Consider the following 14,417-nt stretch of genomic DNA (forward strand, 5'->3'; position numbering starts at 1 on the left):
TAAAAGAGTGAGAGCACCCTGGGCAAAACCCCAAACCTGGACACAGCTGGCTTTTCTAAAACATGAACAATGCAGCCTTTGTTTCAAGAAAAAACTGCAGAAGTCACATCAATCCCTGCACATCATTCACCTTTGCAGCCCTGCAACACCAGGCCTGCTCTATAACCTGGCGGAGCTGTGCACATTTCATCCTTAAGGCCCTTAAAGCCTTGATAATATTAGAATAATAGCAAGTGACAATAATCCAATACAAGCTCGCCACCGATCACAAAACGGGCATTGTAAATTTCACAAAGTGCAATACCATGTAATGTTAGGGAGGTCATGCTCATGCTTGTTCTTTAATCCAATTTTGGAGGCAGAACAGGCGTCAATATCTCCGCTAGGTGGCGACCTTGGTCTGATGCGGCTCACCTTGGACAGCGCTGCGCTTGACTGGAGCCAGACTACATGCAGGATCAGCACAGTGTGACTGCTGAGGAACACAGAGGACAAAAACTGACGCATTACATTTTACGCATATGAATATATAGTTGAGGAACAGTGTCTGTTTTACATTTAAAGTTGAGGGAGCAGTGACAGAAGCGGACTTTATTTTCCTGAACAAACTCGGTGCTCTATATGAATTCTGGGCAGCGCACACACTCCCCATTCATTTTCATTGTTGACTAACAAGATATTTCCCCCCGCAGTTTATTTGTGTAATGTCAATCGTTGAGTCACAGAGTCATGGTGAGTTTTACATCACCTCTGTACCCGCATGGCAAATGTCGTGGATAAATGCCACCTCACACTATCACCAACTCGTCGTGTTTCTGATTATATAGTGCCCACTGGTAAATGAGAGTGAGTTGTTTGGGGTTGGCAGAGGGAGGGGGGTAGTTAATGATTATTTGCCCCCCTCTCCACTACGTTTCCTATATGGATTGACGGGGTCCGCGTCAGAGCGCACGGGTAGACCCGCCTCCTGGCTCTGGTGCGCTCGTTGCGTCTCTCTCCTCTGTCCGCTTCAAATCCATATTCCACTGGGAAAGAGAGAGAGAGGAGAGAGAGGGAGTGTGTGTGTGTGTGAGAGAGAGAGAGAGAGAGAGAGAGAGAGCAAGACCTGGGAGAAGAGCAACGAGAGAAAAAGAGGAGAGAAAAACGGAACAACGACACAAATGGCACTCATGGCAGGGATTTTGTTCACGGCCACCTTTCTTGTTTTTGGGATTTCTACATTTGTTTCGCCGGCACGGATATACCCCCCAAATGAAGGTAAGGTTTCTGGGAGAAAATAACTGCCGCGGACTTCTGACTTCATCCCCGCTCCGTGTCTGTGCGTTTGCGCTGCGGAGCCTCACTTCGTGGCCCCTAGTTGCGAGCGCGTGGAGCCGCGATGGGTTTTAGTGCTGGGAAAAACACCGGCGGTCACCTTTACGCAGAGACTTTTGCGGGGTTTTAAATGAACGAAACTGGAATGAGAAGTGGCTGTTCAAATGCGCATCGGCTGTTTTGGTCTCGGCTCGGGCTTGGAGCTGCCAGCCGCCGACAGCCTGGGAGCAGGAATACTTGTAGCCTCGATACGCGCTGATCTCTCTGTTAGGAGAGAAGGTCACGCCGATCTGTGCTCAAAAAGCAGTTTAATGTTGCGTTGCATTTAAACGGACGCGTTGTTGTAGAACAGAAATTAAGTAGATAACGAGTCAGTGGAGGACTCGCAAATCCGGCACACGTAGAGGACTGGCCGAGCAGCGCGTTATTTATCAATTTCAGAATTGTCCTCAGTGATCGCTCCTGCTGTCACACTGTGTTCTCTTGGAAAGTGATTGTGGGAATGACAGGAAAAACAATTCTGAAAGTGAAATTGTGCTGTTCGGTGTTTCACACAGAATTAATGAGTAGTTCCCAGCGGTTAATAAAAGGTGTTCGGTTTACTGAGAAGCGACATTAAAGTGGAAGCTGGTTAAATTGAGCACGGGTTGTTCTGCACAAAACAAGAGCTCGGAAGGTTTCGGGACGAGAGTTGCCTGCTCGGGGTCCCTGGGTGCAGTGTATCCAGTTTCAAAATGTTAGGCCCGATACAGGTCACAGTCTACTTTCCTGTTGAAACACTAATAAATGAAGTATTAATTGTATTTAAAACAAGCCCGTAGGATGCACTGAGTCTGTCTCTCGCACATTTCTGTTTCTGTTTCTGCCCCGCTCGGCACAGTCCACAGTGATGCATTACGGACTCAGTTAAGTTAAATATGAAAGTGTTTTAGATTTATTAATGGATCAGTCTGTATTGTACCTAATAATTTATACCGTGGACTTACATAACGGTCTAATTTATTCATTTATACGGAGCAGTTAATTAAGCGTTTTAGCCATAGTGAAGTCAAAACAACCCCAAAAATAGATAATCTACATATTGGCCTACTCTGTGCCATTAAATTCAATCAAACGTTTTTTTAAATTAATGTTAAATTGAACTTTTTTTTTTAGAGAATATGTTGTGTAAGATAGTCTGATCGTCTGTTAGGGGCATTTTAAATGCGTTATGTTCTTCAACGACCAAGTTTATGCAGACGGCTCCCTGATTGATTCCGATCACATCAAAATGCTTAGCCGATGGTGAGCAAAACGAAAAACAATTATTATAAAACACTGGGGGAATACATTTGTGATTTGTAGAAAAAACCTGTTCTTAATGAAAATCAATCAAAACGACACGCGCTGAGCACATCAGGGAAATACGCACAACAACACATCTACAAGTGTACCATCTGAGAGATTGGCCTACAGTTTTTTTCTCCCTCTCCCACTGACATTCATCATGAGGATATTTTTTCTACTTGATAAATCGCTTGAACAGTTATTTCTAATCATTAAGCTTTTTTTGGGGGAAAAAAAACTGGAACCCATTTTTCTTCCTCAGTGTCAGACCTAAGTGGATTATACATGCCAATACTGATGTTGTATGGATGGACTGAGACTGCATGCTCACTTCTCCCATTCTTGTTTTTCCAGTCACGTTACTGGACTCCAGATCTGTACAGGGGGAGCTGGGATGGGTCGCCAACCCGACAGAAGGAGGGGTAAGTACTGCAAAGAAGTGTCTCCTTGTCAGGACGCATGGTCCCCTATTGAGCAGAAATGGAGAGATAATATCCATTATTGGCAGGAGCTCTGGAGTGGACCGCCAAATAGATACACAGCCCTCTTTGATAAGATTCTGTCCTGGTGAGCCCTTTATGGGAATATCTTTGTTGATGATTTATTGTGCAGCTGTCTGCACTGTAGGGATATTAAGAGCAGGGTGAGATTAAGGCATCATTTCCAGTATCTTACACTAAAATATGGATAAATTAGAGTTTGCCATTATGTTGTATATAGAGACCCTCTGGAACTCCCTCCAGGGCCCCATGGGGTCCCCGGAATCCACTTTGAGAACCATCGGTCTATAGGCACCCCCCTCACCCCCCAGCCCCTGCTCCCCTTTTCTCCTCGCTTCCCTTCTCTCTAACCACTCTGTAATGGTCAGATGCAGGGGCCGATACTGCAGCGGGCGTCAGGTTTCCTGAATAGACGGTGGATTGAATCGGTCTTTGTGGAGAAACTTTATATCCCTTTCCACCATTGAGTCGAAGAGAGGGAGAGGGGAGAGGAACTTGGCAGCTGAGAGAGGGTGCTCTGGAATGGATGAATAAGGGGGAGAGTGCAGTGGGGTTCAGCTCTTGCCGCAGGATGAGTGGATCTCGCTATAAAACGACGGGGAATAGGGTCGACCAAATGCGTGATCCCTCAGTCTAATTGGGATATCTACAGTGGCTGTGATAAGAGAAAGAATAGGAGCCGCAGTTGGGCCCACACTGTGCCACCGGCATTAGAGGGTTAGGGAAATGTGAGGTACATACCACGCCTGAACCAAGCCTCAATTTGATCATACAGAAATGGCTAAAATTTTATTTGAGTGCCATATCTTTGAATGTCAGGCGTGACCCAAATTAATAATTGTTCACATTAAACAAATAACAGTATTTAGTCAACCAGAAGTCACTCCTCCATTTGTTCTACTGACAGAAATGTGATGATGAGCACAAGCGAGCCTTTTAATGTTTTATGAAAATTAATACAAATTAGCAACAATCATGCCCACTAATGAATACGAACCCAGGGGAACAGAATTTCACCTCGTGCAGCTGTTGCAGGCTCTGCTTGCGAGGTTTTCTCAATGAACTTGGCCGGTGCTGCACTCAGGTCCTCCCCTCCACCATTTTATCACAAACAAGTGATTGACAGGGTCCTGGCAGCCCCAGCAAGCCTGCATTCACCCTCTCATTACGACCAATTGGCCTTATTCTCCCTCTTCCCTGCTATCAGGGAAAGGTACAGCCTTATCTCCACTGCGCTTGATTTCCACAACAAAAGGGAGGCTAAAGGAAGAGAGCAGAGTGGAATGGAACAGCAGGGAATGACAGACATTTTCTTAAATCATACAGCTGCAGCTATGTTTAGCATTATCCCACCCCCATCCAGGGATATAAGTCTTTAAACCAGATTGTTTATGATAAGGCGTCAAATCAAATCTGGCAGCAGAATCCATATCTCCCACTGTCCCATTATGACTTCTTTGTACAGTTTTTGAAATGTTTGACGCTATGGCAGCCAAAGGCCTGTCTGCTCTTGTTTAAAGCCCAGCTCAGTCAAAGACTCTATTTAAAACACACAGCGAAAAACGTAGAGGAACACACCACTTTGAGCCTCTTAAGACATGCTCGTTTTTGCTCGACAGTGATCTGTGGAGAGGGGAACTTTATCATAAGTAAAACAAACATTCCCTCCCGGCAAAAATAAGCCAGGCCGCACTGGATAACGTAATCCACGTCAGCGTCTCCCCCTCTCTGCTGTGAGTTCATACTAACAACCGCAGTGAACATGTGTGCCTCTGTAAGCATGTGTATTGATGTAAAGCAGGCACACATTAGATCATTAGCATTGATTCAGAGACCTTTAGTTTTTGCATCCACATAATCCCCTGTTTTCATTCTTTCACCATACAGGTCTCTCTCTCTCTGTGTGTGTGTGTGTGTGTGTGTGTGTGTGTGTGTGTGTGTGTGTGTGTGTGAAGAGGATTTTGTATATCACTCCCCAAGTAATTGAACTGTAGGCATTACTGAGGCATAGAACTAATTACAAATTTCCTTTCTCGCAGTTGAGGAGAAGCCATGAATATTAATATCTTTATGATTCTATATTAGGACCTAACAAGTCAATTAGGTGCCATTCATAAAATATGCATTAAGTTTAGCCATCAATTAATTGCTCTGCTGAGACTCAAATATTGACTAATCTTTTTCGCATGCTCTTTTACACAGTATCTCTCATTCTTGGCTCCCAGTCGTGTGATACTTAAAAAGTCCATTTTTTGTATAGGACAGCATTTGGTTTTGATGTTTCTGTGATGTGCTGTACCATTAACAATTCTACCATGATGTTGTTATAGCATTTTCCTACTGTTCTGAATATTCTCAGACTATTCTTAACTCACAAGGTTTAAGAATATCCTTGTAACATTTTTTATGTTGTGTCTTTTCCCCAGTGGGAGGAAGTGAGTATTATGGATGAAAAGAACATTCCCATCCGGACGTACCAGGTGTGTAACGTCATGGAGCCAAACCAGAACAACTGGCTCCGCACTGACTGGATCCCTCGAGGCGGTGCCCAGCGTGTCTACATTGAGATCAAGTTCACCCTCCGAGACTGCAACAGCCTCCCGGGGGTCATGGGAACCTGCAAGGAAACCTTCAACCTGTACTACTACGAGTCCAACAACGACAAGGAGCGCTACATTCGTGAGAACCAGTTTGGCAAGATCGATACCATTGCTGCAGACGAGAGCTTCACCCAGGTGGACATCGGCGATCGCATCATGAAGCTGAACACAGAAGTCCGGGACGTGGGCGCCTTGACCCGGAAGGGCTTCTACTTGGCCTTCCAGGATGTTGGAGCATGCATTGCGCTCGTGTCCGTCAGGGTCTTCTACAAGAAATGTCCTTTAGCGGTGCGTAACTTGGCCCAGTTTCCCGATACCATCACTGGAGCCGATACCTCCTCACTTGTGGAAGTTCGTGGCTCATGCGTGGATAATTCAGAGGAGAAGGAGGTTCCCAAGATGTACTGCGGGGCTGACGGAGAGTGGCTGGTGCCCATTGGGAATTGCCTGTGTAACCCTGGATACGAGGAGCGCAATGCAGAATGTCAAGGTAAAGAAATGACATTTGTCTAGTGTTTTTTTGGGGCTGACTCTTTCTCTATTTATAGATCACTATCTCCCTTCAAACCCTGCCAACCCGTGCAGTATCCTACTTCTTTAATTTCTCCCGCTCTTGTTGCTCTGTGTCTTTGTCTTTATCCCCATGTTTCGTTCTCTTTGTCCTTCCCCCTCGTCCCTCCCTTGAATTACCCAACTCGCACCCTGTTGGATAGTTTCTTTCCTCCCCGTTCTCCCACTCTCTGCAGCCTTCTTTCCAGTGTCTGGTTGGGTGATAGAAGCAATGATGATTGTAAATGGAGTAATTAGCGGGCCCACTGGGAGGTGTTGTGCAATGGGATGCATCCCAGGAGAATTGGTGACACTGGGAGAGGAGGGTAGAACTCCAACTGGTTCGCACTACTGCTGTGTCTTTCACCCCCACCTGCTCTTTCTCTTATTCCCAATGGAGCCCGAAGCTGGGAAAAAGAGATAGACAGCTTTAGAGGAAGGGAAGGAGAGAGAACGAGTTTATCATTCCAAGCAGGTATGAGAACAGTGAAAATACACAGCTGGGAGATGGGGTTGAAATAGTGCTATTTGGTAGGGGGGAATAGCCCTTCGTGGACGATTATTCTAGTCTCAGCTCGCCATGATGCTATACCAGGCTGTTTGATGAGGTTTTAAGGTCAGTGCAGAGTGCCTCCTCCCAGATTTTTTTTTAAATCAGGAGCATTATAGAGCCTTCAGCATGTTGCTGAATTCAAAACATTGCCTAGAAATGCCAATAGATCTTTCTGAATTTAAAAAAAGAATATGTTTCAAGTTTTGGCTCTAATGATGAATGGCATTTTTCATTGACTCTACTGTAATTTAACTGGCGTGTTTTTATTGCACACAGTACATTTTAGTTTATGGTATGCAGCAGTGCATTGTGGATAGCATCTTGTAGTATTCAGCAGCTGTTTTGTGGATCACATGCAGCATTTTGCCAAGCCGAGGCACAGTTGTCAGCTGGCCAGACAAGCGGATGCCAGTTCTGCCACGATGGTTTATTGGGTATACCCCACCAGCCACCCACCACCATCACACACAAAAAGCAGTGAGGCATAGCAGTGAGGGGTCAGAGGCTGGCCACGGGTGATTAACAGGGGGACAGACCACTACACCTCTCCTAATTTACGAGGGAGCCTTTATCTTGGAGGACTAATTGCGTGACAAGCAGGTCTGGTGATTTAGGGGTACCACTGGCTGCTTGGGGGTGGGAAGGCAAAGGGGTACAAGTAGACACAGATGGGTTTGTGTGTGTATTTGTCCCAAAAAAAACCATCATTCGAGCTGTAAGACTTCTCCTGGAATATTGCCCATCTCCCCTGTCGCTAGGTTCAAATGGCTCCAGACAGGTTTCTGTCCCTAGGGTTGGCTTCAAAGAAGCAGGGAGAGGTGGAGTGTTGAGGGAAGGAGACCAGAAAGTAGTTAGTTACAGACTTTAGGTAAATCTGCCCTGGATTGGTTTTCTTTCATGCTATAATAAACTATCTTGTTTCAAATCAGAATGAGAACCCTGATCTCATACTGTGTATCATAACTTTCATTTGCCTATAACATTGAAACAGACTCCTTATCTTTGCTCTTTAATTTCAGTTGAGATAAACAGCCATTACTCTCCAAACTAGGAAACAAAGGATTTGGAAACCTTAATTTTATATGACTAATGCAGTCTCGTACTGTCTGCCAGCCTCTGAGCTGGCAGTATTGCTTTTCAAGCCAATATATCCATTTAGTTCACATATCACTGCATCTGCTTTAGGTTGTTTAAGTTTACAGCGCCAACACATGCACTCCATTCACTTTTAACTTTAATTACACTGTTTAAAAAGTTTCTTAACATTTCACTTTCAATTTGGAAACTGGATAACATGCATTGGGTTTGACGCCGCATGGTTGCCTGAGGTGTCAGTGTGGGTCAGCTCCAGTGACTGAAGGGTTAAAAGGTGCTGGCCACTGTCAGTCTTCAAGTGCACTGATGAGCTGGTTAATATTCCCCAATGTGACAGACTCTATGGGAGTGAGGCTCCTGTGTTAGGGGTCCATGTTGACCAAGGGGGTTTGGAGAGGGAGAGTGGATAGTTTTTTTCTGATATATTAAAAAGTTTAAACAAGTGTATTAGAGTTTGTCAACCTATGCTCACACTACGATCACTATGTGGCTTCATTTGGTTTAAAAACCTTTCTTTTTAAAGGTTTTCTATGGGGCACACAAGCCCAATTGTGTGTGTGCGAGTGTGTGCGTTTGCATACTTGTGTGGCTGTGCTTGTCTTGTGTTCGTGCAGGGTTACAAGGGCACCTTGGCCCCTGGTTCCCAGCCCAGGATGAATGGGCTCTCCTCCATCATTGTTTGGGGCAGCAGCGGAGCCGACTGAGACTGGCGATGTTTTGGGGGAAGAGAGGTAGAGGGGGGGCTGACGGGGCAAGTAGGAGTTGTATTCTCCACCCCTGGCAGAGGTCAGGGGTCACCCCCTTCTGCATCCATCTTACTGCTGCGTCTGACAGGGTTGTGGATCTAGGATTGATTAAGACGTCAGGGTTTTGACAGCTGTGGCGGGGGTGTGTGTATGTGTGTCTGTGCTTAAGGTGGGCCAAGGGTGGCCAGTGTGTACACCCAGGGCCATGGCGTGAGGGGCAACCAGGGCACTGAGGGCCAAGGGGCCCCCTGATCTAAGAAGAGGGGACTCTGTCTGTTTGCATTTGAGATCCCTTTCCCTGTTAACCACCTCCCCCACATGCTGGGGAAGGGTGAGGGTCAGGCAGTCCCCTCGCTCCTCATCTGGTGAGGGGGTTCCTACTGTTGGAGGGGTGGGAGGGAGACATTAGTGAGAACTACGTATGTCATTATGGGGAAATGCTAATTACCATAACTATGTTTTTTTTTGTCGAGTGAGAGAAACATTTGAATGATAGCGTGCCCCGGCAGCAGTTTAGCCTCTGCAGTGCTGTGATGTGGGTTTTCCTAAAAATCAGCAAGTTGTGTGTGTGTGTGTGTGTGTATTCGTCTACAATATGTAGCTGTTGGCGTGTGTGTGTTTGTTGAGGATATCGCTTGGTTGAGGCATGAAGGTGACAGACTCTTTTGACACTGCAGAATGCGAGTTCGTGGTTGAGCTGTTAACTGGCACCCCACAACCTATCATCACCACCAATCAACACACTTTTCTTACTGGCTTTTCACCTTTTTACTGAAAATGTATCTCTGCTTTTAGATAAATTCTGTATTAAGGCAACACAGAATATAGAATTCACTTCTATCATCTTAACGTTCATTTTCTGTGTGCGTGGCTAGCAGCTTAGGGGCCCGATTGTGACGTCAGCGTGTGATCGAAGCATTTTCTCACCTGAGACCCCCCTCCGCCCTCTCTATTCCCAGCAGTCTTTGCTGAGCTGGAAACTCTTATTCATGCTGGATTAAGAGGTTTTAGGGATGAAGTTTCTCTCCTGTGCTCAGCTCATTGTATGTGTGTGTATCTGGGCCTTTCATTCTCTCTTTCCCTCTGTTGACAGTGTTAAATATGCGCTTGGGAGCATCATTCTAAATTCACCACGTAATTCTATTTAGCCCGCTGGTCCCCGATGGCTTTAAATACACAGACTCAGTCCCTTGCTCTTCCTCTCCCTCCACTATTTTCCTTCTCCTCCTTCCTCTCTTCTGCATACACACAAATTAGATATTTGCATCTTCTACTTTGTCGGCATGGTTGCTTGCTTGCTTTTTCTGTCCATGTCTTCTGTCTCTTCAAATTTCCTGTTGCTTTTTTTTTCTCTTTTCATGTGTTTATTTCTCCTTTTTTTCTTCCTCCATTTTTCTGCTAAGTTTCTGTTCACAGTTTTCACCGGTCCACACACTTTTTCTCCTCCTCTCTCTCTTTTTTTTTCCCACTCTCTGCTCTGGCCGTCGAGGTGGTTAGTGTTCGTCAGCCTGTCTCTGGTGGCAGCAGCAGGAAGTGGGCTGAATAATGAGATTACCTTCACTGTTGGGAGGGAGGCAGCTTGGAGCAGCACACAGAAAATCATCACCCGTCATTGTTCCCCACAAACACACATGCAAGCGCACACACACAGTTGCATGTACTGAATAATAAAAATCCAGACACATGCAGGGAAAGGATGTCTTAGGTGACAAGAACCAATATGTGCATGTACACACCCACCTTTACAGCCATGCATGCACACTCGTACAAACTAATCCAGGCACACACGTGTGAAAAATGACATGTTAACACATTCATAAATATGTACAGCAGATGCACACACACACAAGCAGATTTAGCACACACAGACGACGCACACTGAGAGCTGAGCAGAGTGCAGCAGAATGGAGGTGAATGTACTCATCACTCTCCCTGCCACCAGAGAGGCTCATTTTGTGCTGCTGAATAGAGACGAGGAATCTATTACCAACGGAGAGCAGGAAAGAACAACAGATACAGTAAGAGAGGACAAAATGTCTCATGAGCAATCCTCCACCACTCTCTCCTCCCCCTCCTGCCAAAATAATGGCATAAAGCATTTTTTTATATCCTGTTTAGCTCCTCAAATTATGAAAAAAAGTCCCCATAACACACAAATCTCCTCGACTGGATGGAGGAGGGAGGTGAGAGGGGGGCTGTGGTAATTCAGTCGTCATTAGCTGAGGTGCTGAAATGTTTTTCCTGCTTGGGCTGCCGTCCGGCCTCAGTATTTGTTCCCTTTGCAGTTCTCAACACTCATCACCCTCTCTCTTTCTCCTCGCGGTGCCCTGTTCAGGGCAGGAAGCCGCTGGTGATCGAGCATGACCCGGGGCTGACGGCCATAGTTCTCCCACAGCGCCAGCTACAGTGCACTGTGTAGGGTCTGCTGCCACGAATATCCATCTTTAAGTCATTCATCTGTTGACTTTTAAAAGCTAATTTTTTCCTTTGAGAATCAACTCCCTTTTGAGAATTTTCTGGAGCTATGTGCTTTGTTTTGTGTGATTTCAAGGAACTGACACTGGTTTTAACAAAGTGCCAGAGGGATGTCCAACTTAATTAGAAATAAGTAGAATTATCCCAGCCTCAACTGTTTTGTGGAAAATAAGATTTCAGTACTGGATATGAGACAAAATTATATGTGAAGATGAAAACTTTTTGTAAACTGCCCTCTAAAATGCTAGAGCACATACTATGTATAGCATGTCATTCTTGAAATAGGCTCATATACATTGTAAATTATCTGAACTAACAGCTTTTGATTTTGTATTTTATACGTAGTTTATTGGAAAAAACAGAAGCTAGTATGCTTACAAAATGTATTCATTTTTAGATTTTATTTATGGCCAATCCACAATGGAAATGCTACATAGCTGGAAAAAAATAACTTATGGAGAGTAGTGAGAAAGCTCCCGAAGCATCATGGAGAAAATAAGTACATTTAAAGATTAAACGTGAAATTTTTTTGTTCTGTTTCCAAATTTAAAACATTTTAACTGACAAGGTTGTAAAAAAACAAATAAAAATAAATTAATTAATTTCATATACTGTCACTCTCCTATGAAAACCATGTATCTCCAACATTTCAATTTTCAATGAGCTGTTTTTAGTTTCGTGACAATGCATTTTTTTAGATAATCCACTGGGTATTTAAATTATTTTCAACCCCTAAAGCAACACTTGGTCATTCAGCTTATTTTCAAAGATAAGAGATAGAGAGATGTGAGCTTTTCATTGGACAGTAAGGATACACTTCCTTCCAAACTGTATGCAATACACATGAGTGCAAATTGTGAATATAATTATTAGGTAATGTAGAGACAGCTTACATGATGTGCTAGGACGGATGTTGTAATAGTGCTACTAACATGGTTGTCAGCTGGCATCAGGAACATATAGCTGTGGAAATGTCAGAAAGAGGTTTTAAAGGATGATAAAATTTCTCTTTCTCTCTCCTCTCCTCTCTCATCTTTTTGAAAAGCATCTTCTCTTTGAAGCCCGCGATGGGAAGAGGGAGCGATTAAAGCAGTCAGCAAGCAAATTAGCATGTCAAAAGGCCCTGAATCAATACCCCAGCTCTCTACCAACACAACCCTGTAGTCCTTTCACCCCCCTCTCCCTCTATCCGTCCCTGCCGTTCTCCCATTCCTCCGGCTGTTTCCCTTCTTCTCCCTCCATTTTCTCCCGCACTCCTGCACACTCTCCCTCTTGCTCTCTTGCCCCTCTCTTTCTCTTTTGCTCACTTTAAATTTTTCTTCCCCCTTTTCCTACAAACCCCTGTTTTCCCCCTTCAGCTGACAGACGGGGAAAAGGGGCAGAGCCTGTAAAGGGAGATGGACGGATGTATAGGCAGAGAAAGACGGACAGAGGGAGAAGTGGACAGCGATCAAGTGGGCATGGGTGGACTGTTTCAGAGAGAGAGAGGGAGGTTGTGAAAGAGAAAGAGAGCCTCTGCCACCGTCTTTGTGCTGAGAGAGAGGCAGAACGGACCTCTCTCGCCAAGGAGAGCGGAGGAGATGGAGATGAGGAGGCAGGGAGGGAGGTAGGAAGAGAAAAAGAGACAAAAAAGCACGGGGGGAAGTGAAGTGGAAAGAGATTTAGTTCCAGTCTGGCAACCATGCTTTTTCTACACTTCATCCGTCGGTTCACCATTGCACGGAAATCCCTTTGATCTGGGGCAATGTGTTACTGATCGCGAGGACTGTGTGTATGTGTTTGTGGACAGACAGAGAGTATGTGTGTCTGAACCATTATCTGAACTATATTTATTCTGTGCATCTGTCGCGGCAAGCATATCACATGCTGTATCATAAACTTCTATTAACGTTCCAATCGTGTTGTGCGATCTGAGCCTGGAGACAAAGCAGCTCCTCGGGTGGACAGCCAACTCTCCGTCTGTATGTGACAATGGGTGGCTGATTGCAAACACCTTGAAAATGTTTTATCTCTCCCTCTCTCTTTCTCCTGCTGATTTCTATCTTAAGCTCCCTCCATCCTGCCGGGGCGATAGTAGGTGGTCTTTTCTTCTCTTCTGTCGTCTTCCTTTTTCTCAGGGGGCGCAGAGTTCAGTGGCCAAATCAAAGGCTGCTCCGTGGCAATCAGTTAGGGGTTATGACAAAAAGCCTTGCAATAAAGGGCCGCTCTGTAATCTGATGTGCCCTGAGACTGGACACAGTGCCCATCTTAATGAGCTGAGATCCCCCTTTTCTAATCACGGCGGTGGAGGAAATGGCACACTGGCTCATTCTCCCTGGAAAAACACACGCTCAGAATGTGTGATTTTTATGTAGGAAGAAGAATGAGGAATACAGGCAGGTTGTTGCAAGGACATCTGTCAGTGCAATAGAGTTGCGAAGTAGGAGGAGGCATTTTGGATAGTCCTGTTCATTACCTACATAGACAATGTTAAATGAGTTTGGAGCACTTCCAAGGTTTGGATGGCCATAAAACTCTCCCGGATGAATCATCAGCACAAGGGATGAACAGCTGTATTAGAAAATAGCTGATTCATTGATTAAGAGTTGAAGATACAAGCCTGTGTGCATAAAAAGATAAGAAGAGTTGTCAGCTACGACTTCTGTTACATGTGCAGCCAATGGGAAAACTACACATTTCAGTTTTGGATGGACCAGAAAATGAGATATGACATGTTAATAAGTGAGTGTTGAACATGCAGGTAGACAGAGAGAACCAAGGCTAGCTGTTTCCCACTGCTTTCAGTCTGTGTGCTAAGCTAAGCTAACCAGGTGCTGGCTCTAGCTTCATATTTAGCATACAGTTGTATCAAACTTCTCATCTAACTCTTGCCAAAAAGAGAATACGTGCATTCCCCGGAATGCTGAACTACCCCCTTAAAGATCCAGTGTGTAGGATTTAGTGGCATCTAGCGGTGTAGTTACATTACAGCTCACTTGCTTCAACCTATCTAGAGCCAGTCTGTTCTGGGCTACTGTAGACACATGCATCCATGCACATGCACCTATCCCCGGTTTCAGCCCAGAACTTCAGATCAGATCACATGGCTGACCTCTTGCTGCGAATACATGTGTATGCATACCGGCATGCAAACTACATGTGTATCCATCACACCATGGGGTTGCCTGTGAGGTGTAACCTCTCTGCGGGAGAGCTGAAATGTAATTTAGGGATGTGGAAGTCTCGTAGCACCAGGGATCCGAATTCAGCCAAAGGCAGA

At 45.1% G+C, this 14,417-nt stretch overlaps 1 protein-coding gene across 2 annotated transcripts in view; it reads left to right on the forward strand.

Annotated features, from left to right (window-relative positions):
* The first annotated feature begins 978 nt into the window (after positions 1 to 978).
* epha4l (eph receptor A4, like) overlaps positions 979 to 14,417 on the forward strand; it is a 54,507-nt gene continuing 41,068 nt past the window's right edge. For both annotated transcript variants that reach the window (XM_051397266.1, XM_051397267.1), the window contains exons 1-3: positions 979 to 1,257; positions 2,995 to 3,062; positions 5,567 to 6,230. In XM_051397266.1, the coding sequence (XP_051253226.1) occupies positions 1,161 to 1,257; positions 2,995 to 3,062; positions 5,567 to 6,230 (829 nt within the window). In that variant the 5' untranslated portion in view covers positions 979 to 1,160. The remainder of the gene's footprint in view (positions 1,258 to 2,994; positions 3,063 to 5,566; positions 6,231 to 14,417) is intronic.

The sequence above is a fragment of the Dicentrarchus labrax genome, unplaced genomic scaffold (genome assembly GCF_905237075.1).
Source record: "Dicentrarchus labrax unplaced genomic scaffold, dlabrax2021, whole genome shotgun sequence".
NCBI classification, from domain to species: Eukaryota; Metazoa; Chordata; class Actinopteri; family Moronidae; genus Dicentrarchus; species Dicentrarchus labrax.